Source organism: Schistocerca gregaria, chromosome 6 (genome assembly GCF_023897955.1).
Source record: "Schistocerca gregaria isolate iqSchGreg1 chromosome 6, iqSchGreg1.2, whole genome shotgun sequence".
Classification (NCBI taxonomy): domain Eukaryota; kingdom Metazoa; phylum Arthropoda; class Insecta; order Orthoptera; family Acrididae; genus Schistocerca; species Schistocerca gregaria.
This window is the reverse complement of record NC_064925.1, coordinates 430,393,516-430,411,900: the sequence shown is the minus strand read 5'-3', so window position 1 is coordinate 430,411,900 and position 18,385 is coordinate 430,393,516. Positions and strand designations below refer to the sequence as shown.

At 40.7% G+C, this 18,385-nt stretch overlaps 1 protein-coding gene across 2 annotated transcripts in view; it reads left to right on the top strand.

Moving 5' to 3' along the window:
- Window positions 1-18,385, top strand: part of LOC126279043 (stromal membrane-associated protein 1) — a 131,199-nt gene that overhangs the window by 73,379 nt on the left and 39,435 nt on the right. For both annotated transcript variants that reach the window (XM_049979448.1, XM_049979447.1), the window contains exon 6: window positions 7,702-7,832. In XM_049979448.1, the coding sequence (XP_049835405.1) occupies window positions 7,702-7,832 (131 nt within the window). The remainder of the gene's footprint in view (window positions 1-7,701; window positions 7,833-18,385) is intronic.

Here is an 18,385-nt window from a genome sequence, read left to right as displayed (position 1 = left end):
AAAATAGTAAACTGTTCATTAAATAAGACAAAAATTATGGCAAAATATGAAGTATTGATGCTACGTTCATTTGCTGTGTAAGTCCAGAGACTACGATGTTCTGATATACTTTTACGTAATGATATAACAAATGTAATAAATAAAGAAATAAAATAGATCAAACAGTGGAAAATCCAGGATGGAATGTAACAGTATTATGAAAAGGAAAGCTGCCATTCAACATATAGCAGAGATGCTGAGTCGCAGGTAGGCACAACAAAAGACAGTCATAAATAAGCTTTTGGCCAGTAAGGCCTTCATCAAAAACAGTGCGTGCATGCATTCACGCATGCACACAAGTGCAGTTTCTAGCAACTGAAGCCACACACGAAATATGCAGATATGTAGCTTTCAGTGTAGATAGCTGCAATGCAATGATGTCATCTGAGATTTTGTGTACAATATTTAAAAGTTTTTAATGCAGAGTTTCATTGTGAAAGTATGTAGTCACTGTAAATTATTAACTTTTGTTGTTTCAAAAATATTGAAATATTTTTGTCATTGAATGTGCCTCATTTTTCTAAGACTGCAGATGTACTCAGATTTGCATTAATATTTGGTTGTAAATTATTAGAAACTTCCAAAGAGCTGTAAGAAGCAATCTTTCAGCTTGTCTCAAAGTCCACCATTGCTTGATAGTTCCACATTCTGCTAAACAAGCTACTATTCTCCAGCTCCCCTCTTGGGATTTTCACATATCCAACTACACTGTTAGTCTTCATCCCTTGCTGGTATGGAATGGATGCTGCAGCATGCGCTGAGCCCCAGGCCCACTAGCATTCAGTCGTACATCAAATTCACCATATGTCATAGCAATTCCAGGTGGCTGATTAGCTCACCTACATACTTTAAATGTTATTGTGTCTACCTGCTGTATCCATTCTCTGCAGCTGCTCAGCAGTACTTGCATGCACAAAGAACCTGGAAGGCTCTGTTACGTGTGCCCGAGATTACAAAATTTCCAGAATGGGTGCAGATTATACTGGGCAAGCTGACATGTCCAGTTTGCAAGGTGCCACTATCTGGGACTGGAAAAGTGAGTTGCTGAACTCAACAGGTAGATAGAAACAGCAATCGGCATGTTTTAGCTGTTCGGAAAAAATAAACAGAACACTTTGAATGACTTGAGATAGGACGTTCATATTCACAGGATGTGTACATTGGTATTTTCTGCAGAAATGATTAGCATATCAGTCTTCTCAGTTCAGTGTGTGTCCTGTTGCCCAGTGGGCACAGGGCCCTTATAACTAGTTCCGTGCTTCATGGCCAATTGCACCAGAGCCTATGAAGATGCAGATCTGTCCTTGTCATTTGGATGAAGTGTCAGTCTTCTCGGGAAGTGGTCTGGGCTGTGTGACCTCTCCCACCTCATTGTGTTCTACGGTCTTCCATGAACCAATCTGCACATACCCACTTCACTGCCAAAACACTTCATCCCACATAGGCAGCAACTTCCTAGATGGATGCATCACATTCTCTCATGGCAACAATGCGCCTTCTTTCAAACTCTGATTCGACGGTACGGTTCGCTCATGTGTCCAGGAAGCATCCTGCATGTCTGCTCAAGTCACACTGATCCATTGCCTCCGGTTTATAGCAATTACTACTGATAGGTGCTGTTACACCATGATATCTTTATTGACCTTGAGCCTACAGGCCTACATGGTTGAAATGCTAATCATTTCTGCAGAATATGCTAATGTACATATCCTGTCTATATGATCGTCCTATCTCTAGTTGTTCAAGGCGTGCTCTTTTTTTCTGAATGCAAGTGTATCCTGAACTCGTCCAGTTTCTTTTGTGTGATATAATTCACTTTATTCACATTCTGTAGTGGCTGACTTGGACGTAATATAGATATACCCTGAAAAGTGACAAATGTTTACGCTTTTGGTGGCGATGGTGGTTCTTCATGGTGTGAAGAAGTTCCACTTGCTAATCTGTCTTATGCCAGCCTCTTAATCTCTGCATAAGTATGTCAGACTATATCAATGGGAAATTAACTTACTGTAGTTGAGTTGTGGTCTTCCTCTGCAATTTTCAATTCCTGTGTTTTCATCTATAACCACATTGACTAGTCGTTGATGTGTGTCAGGCTGTGTCCTATCAATAGATCCCTTCTTTTTGTCAAATTGTGCCCTAAAGTTATTTTCTCCCCAACTCTGTTTAATCCATCATTAGTTATTCAGTATACCCATCAGCAGTAATCTTCAGGATTTTTCCTTGTAATTCAGTTCAAAAACTGTCATAATTTTTGTCTGTAATGCTTAGTCTATGTTTCACTTCCATATAAGGCTACACTTCAGACAACAACAACACTTAAGTTCTTATTTTTTGTTACAGATATTTATTTTCTTTATAAATTATGTTACTTCTATTGCCAACCTGAATTTTACATTCTAATTTCGCTGCAGAAACAACAAACAACTTCTACTCTTGATGTCTCATTTCCTAAACCACTGCCTTCAACATCACCTGAATTATATCCTTATTTTAGTTTCATTGATGTTCATCTTATATCCTCTTAAAGACATTGTACGTTACTCGTGGAAAGACATGGGGCAAGGCTGCAGCCTCCCCTCACTGTTAGCTACTTCTGCCTCCCTTTCATATCATTAAACTTCAATAATTATAGTTCCATTCCTGTAAAAGTTGTGGGTAATTTTTTGCTAGTGTAGTTTATTCCATCTAACTTCAGAATTTCTAAGTGTGTTCCAGTTAATGTTGCCAAGTTTCTTTTTCAAATCTGAAATTGCTGTAAATGTAGGTTTGCCTTTCTTCAGTGTGTGCTTTAAGAGAAGGCTTAGGCTCCACTTTTGCCTCCAGTGTTTGTACATTTCTTCAGAACACAATCTTATTTATCCCCACGGCCAGCTTCTACAGGTTTTCAATTCTTCTGTGAATAATTTGTATTGTTATTGTGCAACCATGACTTGCTGAAATGATTGTTTCATAGTATTCAGACCAGCCATCTGTGTCCTTCAGTATTTGGATTACCACATTCCTCTTGAAGTCTGAGGGTATTTTGTCTATCATATAGCCTATGTACCAAGTGGATTAGATATGTCAAGGCAGATTTTCTCCAGGATCACAATAATTCTTAGGAAGTGTTTTTTTACTCAAGGTGGTTTCTTTTATGTATATTCTGGTAATGGATTACAATATTTCATGTTAGGTAATTAATTTTGGTCTGTGATTTTGACCATCTTCAAAACATGGATGTATACCATTTTTACAACAGCATCAAACCAACATACATAAATACGGTACAGACAGAGTGTAATAATAAAATTGTAGTAGTTTTATGTAAAAATTGGAATACCACCTGCAAGTGACACAAACAGGCATGTTAAGTCTACACATAATCTTATCAGACTAAATAGGTATTACAAATACCTTGTTTGGACTTGGGTTTTCCAGGCAACTATCAAATTTTTCTTGCAGTATCATATCTTAACTTTATTTACTTTCTCTTCCCTGTCTATCATGTTGCATTGTAGTTTACTTCCCTTATGTAGGTATCTAAAAATTCCTTCCTCCTTTCAACATTCCCTTTTCGCTTAGTACTAGCTTGTACTAAGTCTGAGCGAGATGTTTATAAAGCTGCTTTCCTTTCCTCCAAATTTTTATTTTTCTGTGTGCAGCATCTATCTTTCTCAGTGGCACACACACTTCCACAGCTTTGCATTTCTTCCTGCTTTGACATTTTGGACTTGTTGCCCATCTCATTGTATAGAAGCTGATATTCCTTTGATATTCCTTCCTGCCTGCTTCATTTGTTGCATTTTTGTTTTTTCTTCTGTCAGTTAAATACAGTCTCCCATGTGTTACCAAAGGTTTCTACTGGGCCTTGTCTTTTTGCCTGTTTGATCCTCTGCTGCCATCACAATTTCATTTCACATAGCTACCCAGTCATCTTTAATTGCATTCTTTTCCACTTTTTTCAATAGTTGCGTAATGCTCATTTTGAAACTTGTTTTACCCATGTTGCATCTCTTCAGCTTCATGTCATTCCTATAGGAAACAAAGCAGGAACATTCATATCTATACTATACAAGTGACCTTCCAGTTCATTTCAAAAATTGCTTAATCGCCACTATCATTACATGTCATCATTGCAGTGTCTGTTGCAGGAGTTGCATGCACATTTCCAAGACATTCTCACAATTATTAAATAAACAGATGTCCAAGCACATTTTTTCGTGGGATTTTTCCCTTTCTCCTCCACTGAGAGTGTGCGTAAGCATATGCCTAAGTATAAGTGTGGCTTCAGCTGCCAGAGACCACAGCCGTGTGTGTGTCATCTATTTTTTGCCAAAGGTCTTGTTGGCCAAAAGCTTATTTGTGACAAACTTTTTGTTCTGCCTATCTGTAACTCAGCATCTCCACTGTGTGGTGATTAGCAACTGTCCTTTTTATAATATTGTGACTAAGTGTAAGATTTATTTGAACCCTATAAGAGTCAAAAATGTTTTATCCAGTGCAATAATGAAGTACATGTCAGTGTGAAATCTTTGTAAGTCGTAATCAATAAAATGCTTAATGTCTGAAATATCTGCAGGAAATGTGCAAAGTAAACTTCTGTTAGTCAACATATGCCCGCAGGAGGAAGAAATTTCACAGAGGACTGGGGTTCACAACCACTTTAGACTATGCATGTAAATTCAGATTTGCAGCCACGTCAGTATGTCAGTTGCACAATGTTCATGAAACACTTAAAGCACCGGTAAACTGTCTGCCTTACATGCTGCATCTGCACTTCTGAGTCTCGTCCAAATTCTGAATCATCTGTGATCTCTTACACAGTCTCTTCCCAGCAGTTCATTACATTCCCAGCCAGAGTTTCATATGTGGTGGAACAATGACACTTCAATAAAGATCTAAAAATAATAATCTCAAATATCAGTATCTTAACCTTAACTATAAGAATCAACCAAAAATGAGTGAATAATATGCCTGTCACATTGTAAGTGTGTGGATAAACTGTTTTCACCATTTTACATGCTTTCAGTAATAATTTTATATGCACACTGCCGGAAATGATTGACATTATCCAGGGTGTATATGTGGACAAAGGGGAAAAATCCCTGGAATTTCCCTGGTGAAAAATTCACTTTTCACTGGGTGGATTTGGTGAAAATTCAGTTTTGCCCTCGGTGAAAGTACATTTTTTCAGTGTTAAGTGACAACATACAAGGGTTATTTAGAAAGTAGGGAACATTCCCGTCTGACACCTCTAGGTGTATGCCGATCGCGTATATTTTGGTATGTGGATGCTTGGCAGCTCATTCGGTACCCATTTGTGACAGCAGGAACATCTCTGAGAGTCTGGTTTTTTCGCCGTTCGAATTTGAAATTTGCACTGCAATTGAAAAATCCTGCCAGTTGTGAGGTGCAGTCTGTGATAAAGTTTCTGTTGGCAAAAAATCAAAAACCTATAGAAATTTAACGTGAACTGTGTGGAGTGTACAGAAACAACATAATGAGTGAATGTTCCTTCTGGAAATGTTGCATTCAGATTTAAAACTGGCCGGACATTCATGAAGAAGAGAAGTGAACGCCCGAGCATTGTGACTGATGATCTTGTTGACAAAGTTGATGAAACGATTCGTGACAACCATCGCTTCACAATAACGGAGCTTTTGCTTTCTTTTCCACAAGTTTCATGGACTTTGTTGTTCGAAATTTTCACTCAAAAGCTAGGCTACCACAAATTTTGTGCACGATGGGTGCCCAAAATGCTTACAGAGCACTGTAAAGAACAACAAATGGGGACAATGTTGACATTTCTGGAGGCCTACCACAAATGTGGTGGTTCATTTCTGGATCGCATTGTAACCAGTGACGATACTTGGGGGAAACACGTCAATTGTGAGTCATAATTACAGTCCATGGAGTGGGGGCAAACCTCGTGATCAAGGAAGTTGATGGTGACAGTGTTTTGGGATAGGCAAAGTGTGCTTCTTATTGATTTTCTCAAATGTGGAGCAACCATAAATTCTGCCCGGCACTGTCCTACTTCGCACAGCCTTAGAACAACAGTTCAAAACAAACGCCTAGGAAAGCTGACGTCAAAAATTTTGTTTTTGCACAACAGTGCCAGACCTCACATGGCAAACTGCTCTAAAGAACTCCTTAATTCATTCAAATGGGAAATTCTTCCCTCATCCACCCTACAGCCCCGATCTTACACCAAGGTACTTCCACTTGTTTCCCAAGATGAAGAACTGGCTTGCGCAGTGCTTTGATAACGACGCAGAACTCCAGTCGGACGTGACTCGCTGGCTGAAGTCTCAGGAGGCAGAATTTTACAACAAAGGTCTTTCAAAGCTTGTCCACCACTATAAGTTCCTCTATGTGTTTGGTGACAATGTGGAAAAGAAGTATGTGAATTGCCCTTTCAGATGCATATAACAAAAAGTATCTTATACTTAGTTTTTTAATGCCAAAACGTTCCTTACTTCCTGAATAGCCCTGGTACTTCTCCTTGGAGTTGTAAATCTTACCAGTCCTTTGAATGGCAAAGGTTTATGCATTGATGTAGAACTTTCCAGCACTTCAGGAAACTGAAACCAACAAAAAACAGTGCATTCTCTTTGGAGCATGGTTTGGACAAAGTGAAGCAATTTACTGGCAAAACAAGCAGAAAAGAAGCAAACTGGTAATGCTCTGATCCCAGTATACCTCTTTGAATGCCAGAATACTTAGACTTTTCCATAGATAAACCAATTACATGTGAAACGACCAAAGAACTCATTCTATATTTTTTTCAGGAATACTCATATTTCTTGCCATTGTTAATGTATAATTTGTCATCTATGAAGGAACTAAAATCAATACGAAAAACTGTGAAGCTTGGTCTTTCTTCGTGTGTTACACTTTAAGATTCATCATACACAAATGTGCTAATAAAATTGTAAATAATCACATAGGTGGCTGGTCTTCTCGCCCCAAAATTTTTCAAAGTGGCTGGTCCTCAAGATGTTTAGTTTTCGATGAGTCATATGCTCTGTGATTTAAAAATTCATTGCACATTCTCACAAGTAGCTCAATTCATCTTACTTTCAAAGTACATTTTCTTTTATGTAACACTTCTCAGAATGTCATTTACAATATTTATATTTTTATACCCGTTAGAAATGTAAACAGTTGTGACATCACAGTTATCAAGAGCAGTCCATTGTTTGCTTAGTCTTTGTCCTAAGACCTTTGAGACATTTTGCTGTCGGCAGACACGTGTGCACTGTGTATTCTTGCTGTAAATGGCGCATTTTCTTTCAACTAAAGTTTTATCTTGGTGGTGGTATCTCATTTATGTTTCATTGCTGCAGTATTATTCTGCGGTATTGGACTAAAATAAAATTATCAGTTCTTACCAGTCAGAATTACAAAATTTAACTGTAATTTAAACAATGTAAAATTTCTAGAATCGTAAAAGCTTTGCAGGTTTTTCGAGGATGAGATAATATGTGAAAAAATATTATCTGTAATGTTTATTCTTTATTAGAAGCAGAATTTCACAGCATATTTCACTGATAACTCAAACCTACTTACTTTGAAGTGTAAAACTGGTATTCATACTTATCAGAGAAACTACTGCAAATATTTTAATACCGATAAAACATATCATTCATAAGGAGTAAGACTACTTTTTGCTCACAGGTGGTGCATTTACTCAGCCCACTACAGCATTCCCGCAAGTTGCAGCAGCTGTGCCTTATGCGGTTCCTGCTACAGCTACTGTCCCAAATGGTATGATGCCAGGAGCAGCCATACCAGCAGCACCAATGCAGGTGAATCATCTTTTTGCTGTTGGTGTCCCTTACTGTAAGACACAAGAAAATTAAATCTATACTTACTAATATAAATACAGCTGCCTGTAAATTACTACGAAACTAGAATCACATGCAAGGTGCAGGCCAGCTGTTTATTTGTAGCATCGTGCCCAGGGTTTATCACAGTCCTTTGCTTTGAAGAATAGTGGAAAGTCTAAACCAGAGGTTTGGATGACTCTGCGATGGTATTGGATGTGAATTTCTTGACCTCCACTATCTATTACAGAATCAGTGTTCCCCCTCATAGGTCAGGTGTGCACTACACGCAGGAAGTGGCTACTGAGGTAGTGGAGTACACATGGTGTGCACATGAGGCTTTTTTAGGTTATAGAAACCTTCCCTTGGATCAAAGGCGATTTGCCTGATAAATTAGCTACAATGTGCTCAGAGAGCTTGCATTGTCACAGAGCAGAGGCAGAAGAGGTTAATAGCATTTTATTAAATTGCTGTAGCATCTAGCAATATTGCTCTTTAAAGGTCATAATGCACAGATAGGATTTCATTGCCATTAACATCTGGTTTCAGCCAACTTTCCATTCCTAATACTAAGTTCAGATTGGAATATTTATTGTAAGGATAGATTAGTTGCCAGTGGTGGTGGCGTGTTTATACAGTAAAGAATTCGATAAAATCTACTGAGGTTATCACAGTTTCAGATTGTGAATTAATCTGTGTGAAGTTAGGTATCAAAGATAGTCAAAAATAGTATGGATGATTCTATAGATGACCTGAATCTGGAGCCCTAGTGGTAGAGCACTTCAGACAGGACTTGCAGAATATTGTTAAAAATACTGTTGTAATAGGGGTGCTTCAATGTGCCAGATATAGATTGGAAGTGTCATGCTGTCCAAACTGGTGCTAGAGATAGAGATTTGGGTGACATTGTTCTGGATGTCTTGTCCAAAAATTACTTTGAGCAGGTAGTTAGAGAATCAACTCGAGTGTAATGTCTTAGACATCCTGGTGACTGACAGACCTGAACTTATTGAATCAGTTAACACAGAGGAAGGTATCAGTGATTTACGACAAAGGGTCTGATAAAATATGTTCAGGAAAGTTGGAAGATATTTTTGTTTAGCATGAATGACATACAAATCTGAGTATCTGAGCAGTCAGCATCAAGTATTCAGTGATAAGGACGATGCTGTGGAAATGCAAATGGAAAAAAATTCAAAGGAATTGTGTAATATGCCCTAGATAAGTATGTTCCAAATAAAGTCTTAAGAGATGGGAAAGACTCACCATGGTTTAATAGCCGTGTGGATATTACTACTTAAATAAAGAGAATTATCTCATATTCATAAGCAGTAAAATCCTCGCTGACAAACAAAAGACAAACAAAGCGAAAATGGATATAAGGAGAGAAATCGGAGAAGCATTCAGTGACTTTAAACATAGAACTTTGTCAACCTATCTGAGTAAAAACCCTAAGAGGTTTTGGTTGTATGTAAAATTAGTAAGTGGGTCCAAATCATCTAGTCATTTACTCAGCGACCGTACTGGCACCGAAACAGAAGTTAACAGTGAAAAGTCTAAAATACTGAATTAAGTCTTCCGAAATTTTCACCACAGATCATAACAGTCCCTCTTTTGTCACCATAGAAAAGTCTAGGAGGCAGATATTGAGGTAACCAATCTCAGAATACAAAAACACCTACAATCGCATAGTGATGGCAAGGCATTGGGACCACATGAAATACCTATACGATTCTACAAAGATTACACAAAAGAACTTGATCCCATTATAGCAGTAATTTATTGTATATCACTTGAGCAACTGGGGGTACCTAGTGAATGGAAGAAAGCACAGGCATACCTGATTTTGAGAAGGGCCATAGGGCAGATGCACACACTTATACACCTATATTGTTGGAATCAATCTGTTGTAAAATTATGGAACATGTTTTATGCTCAAGAATTATGAAATTCTTTGAGGAGGGGAATCCCCTCTATAAAAATCAATGTAGATCCTAAGAACAGAGATCCTGCAAAACTCAGCTCACTCTGTTCCTTCATGAGATCCACAGCGCTTTAGACAATGGCACTCATGTTAGTGCTGTGTTCCTCGACTTCAGGAAGGCATTTGGCACTGCCCCGCACTGACATTTAGTGCAAAAAAATGAGCTGATAAAGTATTGGAGCAGATTTGCAACTGGATTAAAGACTTCCTTGCAGACAGAACTCAACTGTTGGCTCTTAACGGAACAAAATCACACTTCCTTGGGGTACACCAGAAATTGCCTTTACATCTGTCGATAGGACTGTTACAGTTTACAATATATATAAATGATTTTGTAGAAAGTGTCAAATGCTCTGTAAGGTTGTTTGCAGATAATGTACTTGTCTATAACAAAGTAGCAACGCCAGAAGATGGTAACGATTTGCAGAATGACCTCCAGAGAGTTGACTGGTGCCAGCTCTGGCAGTTGACCGTTAACATAAACAGATTGCCGACAAATAGCTGGAAACAGCATCTGCCGTAAAATTTCTAGGAACAATTATCCATAGTGATTTAAGTGGAATTACTGCATAGTGGGAAAAGCAGATGACATACTTGAACTCATGGAAATAATCTTACGGAATGTAACTCATTCATGAAGGAAATGGCTAGAGTCCCTTGTTCGACCGATTCTTGAGTATTGTTCATCTACCTTGAATCCCTACCAGATAGGACTGATAAGAGGGGGGGGGGGGGGGGAGAGAGAGAGGGAGAGAGAGAGAGAGAGAGAGAGAGAGAGAGAGAGAGAGAGAGTTAGTTAGTTTTGTTACAGGTTCATTTAGTTGTCACGAGGGTGTTATGGAGATGTTCAACAAACTGCATTTGGCAGACATTAAAAGGGAGCCATTGCGCATCACGAAGAGATTTACTATTGAAATTCGAGAGAGCACTTTCCTGGAAGAGTTGGACAACTTATTATTTCCCTCCACAAGTCTGGCATAATTACCATAAGGAGAAAAATTCGAGAAATTCGAGAAATTAGAGGGAATAAAGAGCATTACCAATAGTCATTCTTCCCGCACTCTATTTGCAAGTGGAATAGTATTGCAGGGCTCAGTTAGTGGTACAAAAAGAACCATCAGACACAAACTATTAGGTGGCTTGTGGAGTATGGTGTAGGTATAGGTGTCAGGACTATGTGGAGGATGATAGATGACAGTGAAACAGAGGTGCCATGTTGTTGCAGATGTCACAGTGCTCGTGTCTCACACTGAAGGACAGGCTGTTCATTGTGTGGACAAAGTCTTCTGCAGTTACAAACTCATTTACAGCACACTGTTTCTCAGACACAAAGTTCAGAGCCCTCTAGTGGGAGATAACCACAAATTTTTAGACATATAGGATATTAACGTTTGTTTTATTTAAGAAACTTAGTTTTCACATTAATTTGGAGGCATTATTTTTCAGCATGCCATCAAATATGTAGAAATGAGAAAGGTCTTAGCACTTCTAGTGCTGGTCTCACAGGTAGCTGCCATTACGTGTGCATGGCTAATTTTCTTAAGTTATAACTCATTTGTACAAGAACATAGTTGGAATTTCAAGACTTTTTAGTTTTATTGTACTTACTTTAAATATGACATAATCTGCTACTGCTAGTAGTGAATCTGAATACACATATGAAAATTCAGTTCAGTAGTAATGATTGTAGGAAGAGAGAGAAATTGAAAAGGAATCATTAAAATGTATCAGCAGACATATGATCATTCTGTTATAATTTCTTTTGCAGCCAGTTTATATACAAACAAACACACAAAACACAAGAAAAAAGCAAAATTTAACATTCATAGTTGATTATAGTGTGATAAAAAATTTAAAAATGGAGAAATACACTCTCCAACATTACATTCAGTAGATTCATGTGTTCAGATTCATTTCATGATGTACCTGCAGCTGAACGGTTCATAACAATAGTCGAAAGTAATGTGGAAAACAGATGCAGCAACTCATCTTAAAACAAAAGTCTAAAATTCTCAGAGACATCTAATCTGAATTGTCATCACATACTAGGTTGTAATCATACGTAGACTCAAGGTTTTTGTAAATCATTTTCTCCAAAGGTTTCTCCTCGCCTCTTCACTGCCTATTTTGAACACAATGGCCCCAAAGGGAGAGAACCCAAATGTCACCTAACACCTCTGAAGCAAGACACAATAATAAAGGTTTCAGAAATGACAATTTATTCCAGTGATATCACTACCAACATCTAGAGGTCATAGCAGAAACTACGAAGCCTGCAGTACTAGTAAGATGCCAGGAGCTGTAAAGAATATGTTTGACACTGTGGAAAATCGTCATAAATGGGGTGACATAGTATTGTCTGCCACCCATTTCAATTTTCTGCATGGGCCGTAATATTATGTCACCCACATGCTAAGTGTTAATTTTCTTTTTAATTGGTAGGGAGTCCTAGTTTCATGCTTTGTTTGGTAGTAGCGTGTTCAATATTTTTACAACAGGGTATGCTACTCCACTTAGAACTCCACACCAGCAGGCAATGTGTCCATGAAAACTACTTTTGTCATTTTTTGTGTACTTGAAACTAATTTTTACTATCAGTAACTAAAACCAATAAGGAATAAAGTACTGAGAAATAGGTGTAAGAATTAAAATATCATTAAAGAGGCCTCTCTAAGATGAACTGTTTACTTTACACAATACTGCTAGATTCAGCGTAATAACTACAGCATTGACTTCAGGTGCACTGCCCAGGAGATACCCTATTTTTGCTAATGTAGGTTCAACTTTGTAGATTTTGGCTTGAAAAATCATGGTGCGGCCTACGATAGAGATTTCATCCCCTCAGACTATGAATCATCCATTTCAAAATGACAGGTACACACTTACCTTGTGCTATGAAATTAATACTGTTGCAGGTTACTGCAGTTACTTTTTTAAACCCAGGGTTGCCACAAGTTCTGGAAATCAGGGAATTTCATACGTGTCAGGGAAATATCAGAGAAATCTGAATAAACACAAGGAAAAATCTAGTTTTGGTCAGAGTAGATGAAATGGTTTGTTTACTGGGATGTCATGTGTCGTTGCTGGAGACCGTTGATACAGTGGCCAGAGACAGTGGTCATGTGTGCACGAGTTGTCTGAATGGTTGTATGAATGTGTGTGTGTGCTCGTGTTCTGACAAAGGCTTTGGCGAAAAATTTTGAGTGTGATTGTCTTTTCTACATGCCTGTCTAAGACTCCGTGATCATCTTCACGGTGAGTTGTTACCTATCCTCATTAGTATTGATTTTCAAAATATTCTTGCAAGTTATCTGTTGCATGGATTGATAAATGCATTTTCATTTCGTCAACATGGTGTCTGTTACAAGTAAATAGTTGGCCACACCAGTGTACTTCCATGACGGGCCAAAACTACAGGCCATTTCTGTGGATATATCTAATGGACCAGGCCTGCCAATCTGAAGTCGATTGTTTCCCACTAATGTGCAGGCCCTGCCTGTCGGATCTAGTCCCACTGATTCGCCTGCAGGCCAGGTCTGTCTGTGTGTGTGTGTGTCTGTGTGTGTGTGTGTGTGTGTGTGTGTGTGTGTGTGGTGTAATCTGGCAGATTTTCGTGGTTTATCCGTGGATTCAGGACTGTGGTGCTCCTTTGCAGGCCAGAGGCCACGGGCAATGGATTTCAGGAATTGCAACTGTCTCACTGCAAGTACATTGTATAGTGCAGCATTTTATAGACATTTTATTTATTGTAGTACATTTTGGCACTTTGAAAGTAGTTTATACATTCGAAAGTATGGTTGACAAAGTAAAGAAAATAGTGGCAGTACTGGCAGTTTGTACATTACGTACTTAATATTTCTTGAAGGAAAAACCACACAATACCTGTAAAATAATAGACATACCACAGTGAGCAATAACTGACAATAAAATAGTAGAATAAACATTTTATTGGAGTCAGTGGTGGTGGTGGTGGTGGTCTTCAGTCCTGAGACTGGTTTGATGCAGCTCTCCATGCTACTATATGCTGTGCAAGCTTCATCATCTCCCAGTACCTGCTGCAACCTACATCCTTCTGAATCAGTTTAGTTTATTCATCTCATGGTCTCCCTCTAAGATTTTTACCCTCAGCTCTGCTCTCCAGTACTAAATTGGTGATCCCTTGATGCCTCAGAATATGCTGTCTCAATCGATCACTTCTTCCAGTCAAGTTATGCCACAAATTTCTCTTCACCCCAATTCTGTTCAGTACCTCCTCATTAGTTATGTGATCTACCCATCTAATCTTCAGCATCCTTCTGTAGCACCACATTTCAAAAGCTTCTATTCTCTTTTTTAGTTCCACACATTTATTTTCAGAAACGGCCTTCCAAGAAGGCTCATAGGAAGCACAGTTCTCCTTCCCTGCCACGACGCATTTCTCCTCCTGCGCCACCCAGCGGTTGCCGCCCCAGGCCGTCGTCCGTTTCGCCTGGCCGCACCGCTGGTAGCCGAACATCTGGCCGTTCACCAGCGGAGGAAGCTCCCCCTCCCGGCTATCTTCACAAGATGGCCGATGAACCTATAGAACTAATGGACGATGACTGTCCGCCTCCTGCTAGCGGCGGCAGTGCTCGCTCGAAGCCGGGCCTTAGTGGCCTTCTAGATGACCCCTTCTTGCATCTTCTTCTTCTCAAGATGGCACTTATTCACTGGAATATTCGCAGCATTCGCTCCAACCGAGACGACTTGAAATTGCTGCTCCGCTTGTACCGTCCGCTCGTCGTAGCCCTCCAGGAACGAAGCTACGCCCATGCGATCAAATTGCCTTGGCACACTACACCTCTGAGCGTTTTGACTTACCCCTGTGGCAGGTATTCAGACTCATGGAGGAGTTACGTTGCTGGTGCGGGATGATATCTACTATGATCCCATCACATTGCACACCGGCCTGCAGGCAGTTGCCTTCGCATTACTCTCCCCAATTCTACATTTTCCATCTGTACCGTTTACACTCCATCGTCGTCTGCCGTTACCAGGGCAGACACGCTGCAAATTCTTGCTCAGCTCCCTGCACCATTTTTGTTAACTGGAGACTTCAATGCTCACCATCCTCTTTGGGGCTCTCCAGCATCCTGTCAGAGGGGCTCCCTGTTAGCAGCCGTTTTCAACCAGCTCAATCTTGTCTGCCTCAATACTGGCGCCCCTACTTTCCTTTCAGACACATCTCACACCTATTCCCATTTTGACCTCATTGTATGTACTGCCCAACTTGAATGCCGGTTTGAGTGGTATGCGCTTTCTGATACATATTCGAGCGACTACTTCCCGTGTGTTATCCATCTCCTGCATCATACCCCCTCTCCGTGCTCAACTAGTTGGAACATCTCCAAAGCAGACTGGGGGCTCTTCACTTCCAGGGCAACCTTTCAGGATCAAACCTTCATAAGCTGCGATAGTCAGGCCACACACCTCGCGGAAGTCATTCTCACTGCTGGTGAATATTCCATCCCTCACACTACTTCTTCTCCACGCTGCGTACCGGTCCCCTGGTGGACCGCAGCATGTAGAGACACCTTACCTGCTCGTCGACGTACTTTACGCACCTTTAATCGCCACCCTACAGTGGCGAATTGTATCAATTATAAACGATTACATGCGCAGTGTCGTCGTATTTTTAAAGAAAGCAAGAAATCCAGCTGGGCTGCTTTCACAAGCACCCTCAACAGTTTTACTGCTTCTTCTGTTGTCTGGGGTAGCCTGCGCCGGCTATCTGGCACTAAGGTCCACTCACCAGTTTCTGGCTTGACGGTCGCGAATGACGTCCTTTTGGCCCCTGAGGATGTCTCCAATGCCTTCGGCCCTTTTTCGCAGAGGTTTCAAGCTCCACTCATTACCCCCCTGCCTTCCTCCCCCGAAAACAGGCAGAGGAGGCTCGGCCACCTAATTTCCACTGCTCGAATTGTGAAAGCTACAATGCCCCATTTACCTTGCGTTAACTCGAAAATGCACTTGCCCGGTCACGATCGTCCGCTCCGGGGCCTGATTATATTCATATTCAGATGCTGAAGAACCTTTCTCCTGCGGGTAAAGGTTTCCTTCTTCGTACTTACAATTGCATCTGGATTGAGGGACATGTTCCCGCATGCTGGCGCAAGTCTATTGTTGTACTGATTCCTAAGCCGGGGAAGGACAAGCACTTGCCTTCCAGTTATCGACCCATCTCGCTTACCAGCTGTGTCTATAAGGTGATGGAGTGAATGGTTAACTCTCGGTTGGTTTGGCTGCTCGAATCTCGACGCCTACTTACCAATGTACAATGTGGATTTCGTAGGCGCCGCTCTGCTGTTGACCATCTGGTTACCCTGTCGACCTTCATTATGAATAACTTCTTGCGGAAGCGCCCGACCGCGGCTGTGTTCTTTGATTTGGAGAAGGCTTACGACACCTGTTGGAGGGCGAGCATTCTCCGCACCATGCATACATGGGGCTTTCGTGGTCGTTTCCCTCTTTTTATTCGTTCCTTTTTAATGGATCGACAGTTCAGGGTACGTGTGGGTTCTGTCCTGTCACACCTTTCGCCAGGAGAATGGGGTGCCACAGGGCTCTGTTTTGAGCGTCGCTCTCTTCGCCATAGCGATCAATCCAATAATGGATTGCCTCCCAGATGATGTATCAGGCTCCCTTTTCGTGGACGATTTTACCATCTATTGCAGCGTACACGTTTCCTGGAGCGCTGTCTTCAGCGTTCTCTTGACCATCTTTACTCCTGGAGTGTCGCCAATGGCTTCCGTTTTTTTGCCGAGAAAACGGTCTTTATTAACTTCCATCGCTACAAAGAGTTTCTCCCACCGTCCTTACAACTCGGCCCCGTTGCTCTCCCATTCGTGGAGACAACAAAATTTTTAGGTCTTACATTTGACAGGAAACTTAGTTGGTCTCCACATGTCATATTTGGCTGCCCGTTTTACCCGTTCTCTAAATGTCCTCCGTGTTCTCAGTGGCACGTCGTGGGGATCAAACCGTCCTACTTTGCTTCTTGTTGTGTCCCTTCATCAGATCGTAGCATGGTCATTTGTCGGAACATTTTATCGCTGTGGCATGCCGATTGTGCTGCACTTTGGGACGACAAGCTTCGGGCCTTGAAACCTCTTCCCGTAGCTTGGACGTCCTCCTCACGTCCTTCTCGGCGGGAGGTCGTTTTGGCCCGGCTACGAATTGGACACTGCCAGTTCAGCCATCGCCATCTGCTGACGGCAGCGCCGGTGCCGTTCTGTCCATGTGGGCAATTGCCGACGGTCCGCCACATTTTAATGTCCTGTCCGGATCTTACTACGCTGCGTCTTGATCTTGGCCTGCCATGTACTCTGGATGCCATTTTAGCGTATGACCCAGGAGCTGCTTCTCGCGTTCTTCGTTTTATCAACTTGACACACCTGTCTAAGGACGTTTGATTATGCTGTAGTTTTTTAATCCTATGCCTGTTAATACGTCTTTTAGTTGCTGTTTTAACCTTGTGCCTCGCAGTACATTCCTAAATTAGTCAGGGCGCTAATGACCATTGTAGTTGTGCGCCACCAAAAAAAAAAAAAAAAAAAAAAAACTTAATTCGACTACATTCCGTTATCGTTTTGCTTTTGTTGATGTTCATCTTTATTATATCCTCCTTTCAAGACACTGTCCATTCCATTCAACCGCTCTTCCAGTTCCTTTGCTGTCTGACAGAATTACAATGTCATCGGCAAACCTCGGTTTTTATTTTTTTCTCCATGGATTTTAATACCTACTCCGAATTTTTCTTTTGTTTCCTTTACCGCTTGCTCAATATATAGATTGAATAACACTGGGGAGTCACTTATCGTGTTGGTTTACACAGTTCTTCTTTGCCTTATACACTTCTTTCATGAGGTTATTTCTGAAATTGGTGAAGATACCTTAAATCTGTCTTGCTATTCCAATGGAATACGTATTTTTGTCACCAAATGTTTAGTTTTCATCAAAGTAAAAAAATCATTTGTGCTCTTCATGAAACACACAACATTTGACTTGTTTTCTCCATCTAAAAACAGTTCACTTCAAAAGATGTCGTTGTTAGTGCTTAAGATTTTTGCTCACATGTTTAGAAATACAGAAGTTCTTCCATTTTTAATTTTTTTATCCTAACTTATGTCTTTGCTTACACATGAAATCTCAAAATTTGTCCCCCAAGGGGCCAACAGCTCTTTCGTTGTTATGTGAGTGGTGCATATGGGTCTCTGAGCTATTGCAGCCTTCATTCTTTTCTGGGCTGTTTTCCCTTTGCCCTTCCATGCCTTCTCTTTGTGTTCATCTTTGTGTCGGCCTGGCTATCCTCATGACTTAGCTTTCTATTGCAAACTTTGGTTGGTTGCTTTCCCTCCTCCTCTTTGGCTTTTCTTTATTGGTCCCCCTCGGGTGTTTGACCTCCATCTCTAAATTTGAAATCTGTAGTGTGAGCCAGATGGGGAAGAACTCCCTCCTTAGTGTCCTTGATGTGGATCCCTCTGCTCTTCCTCTTCCCCCTTCCCCTCCAAAGCCCTTTTGCCAACTTGCTGGG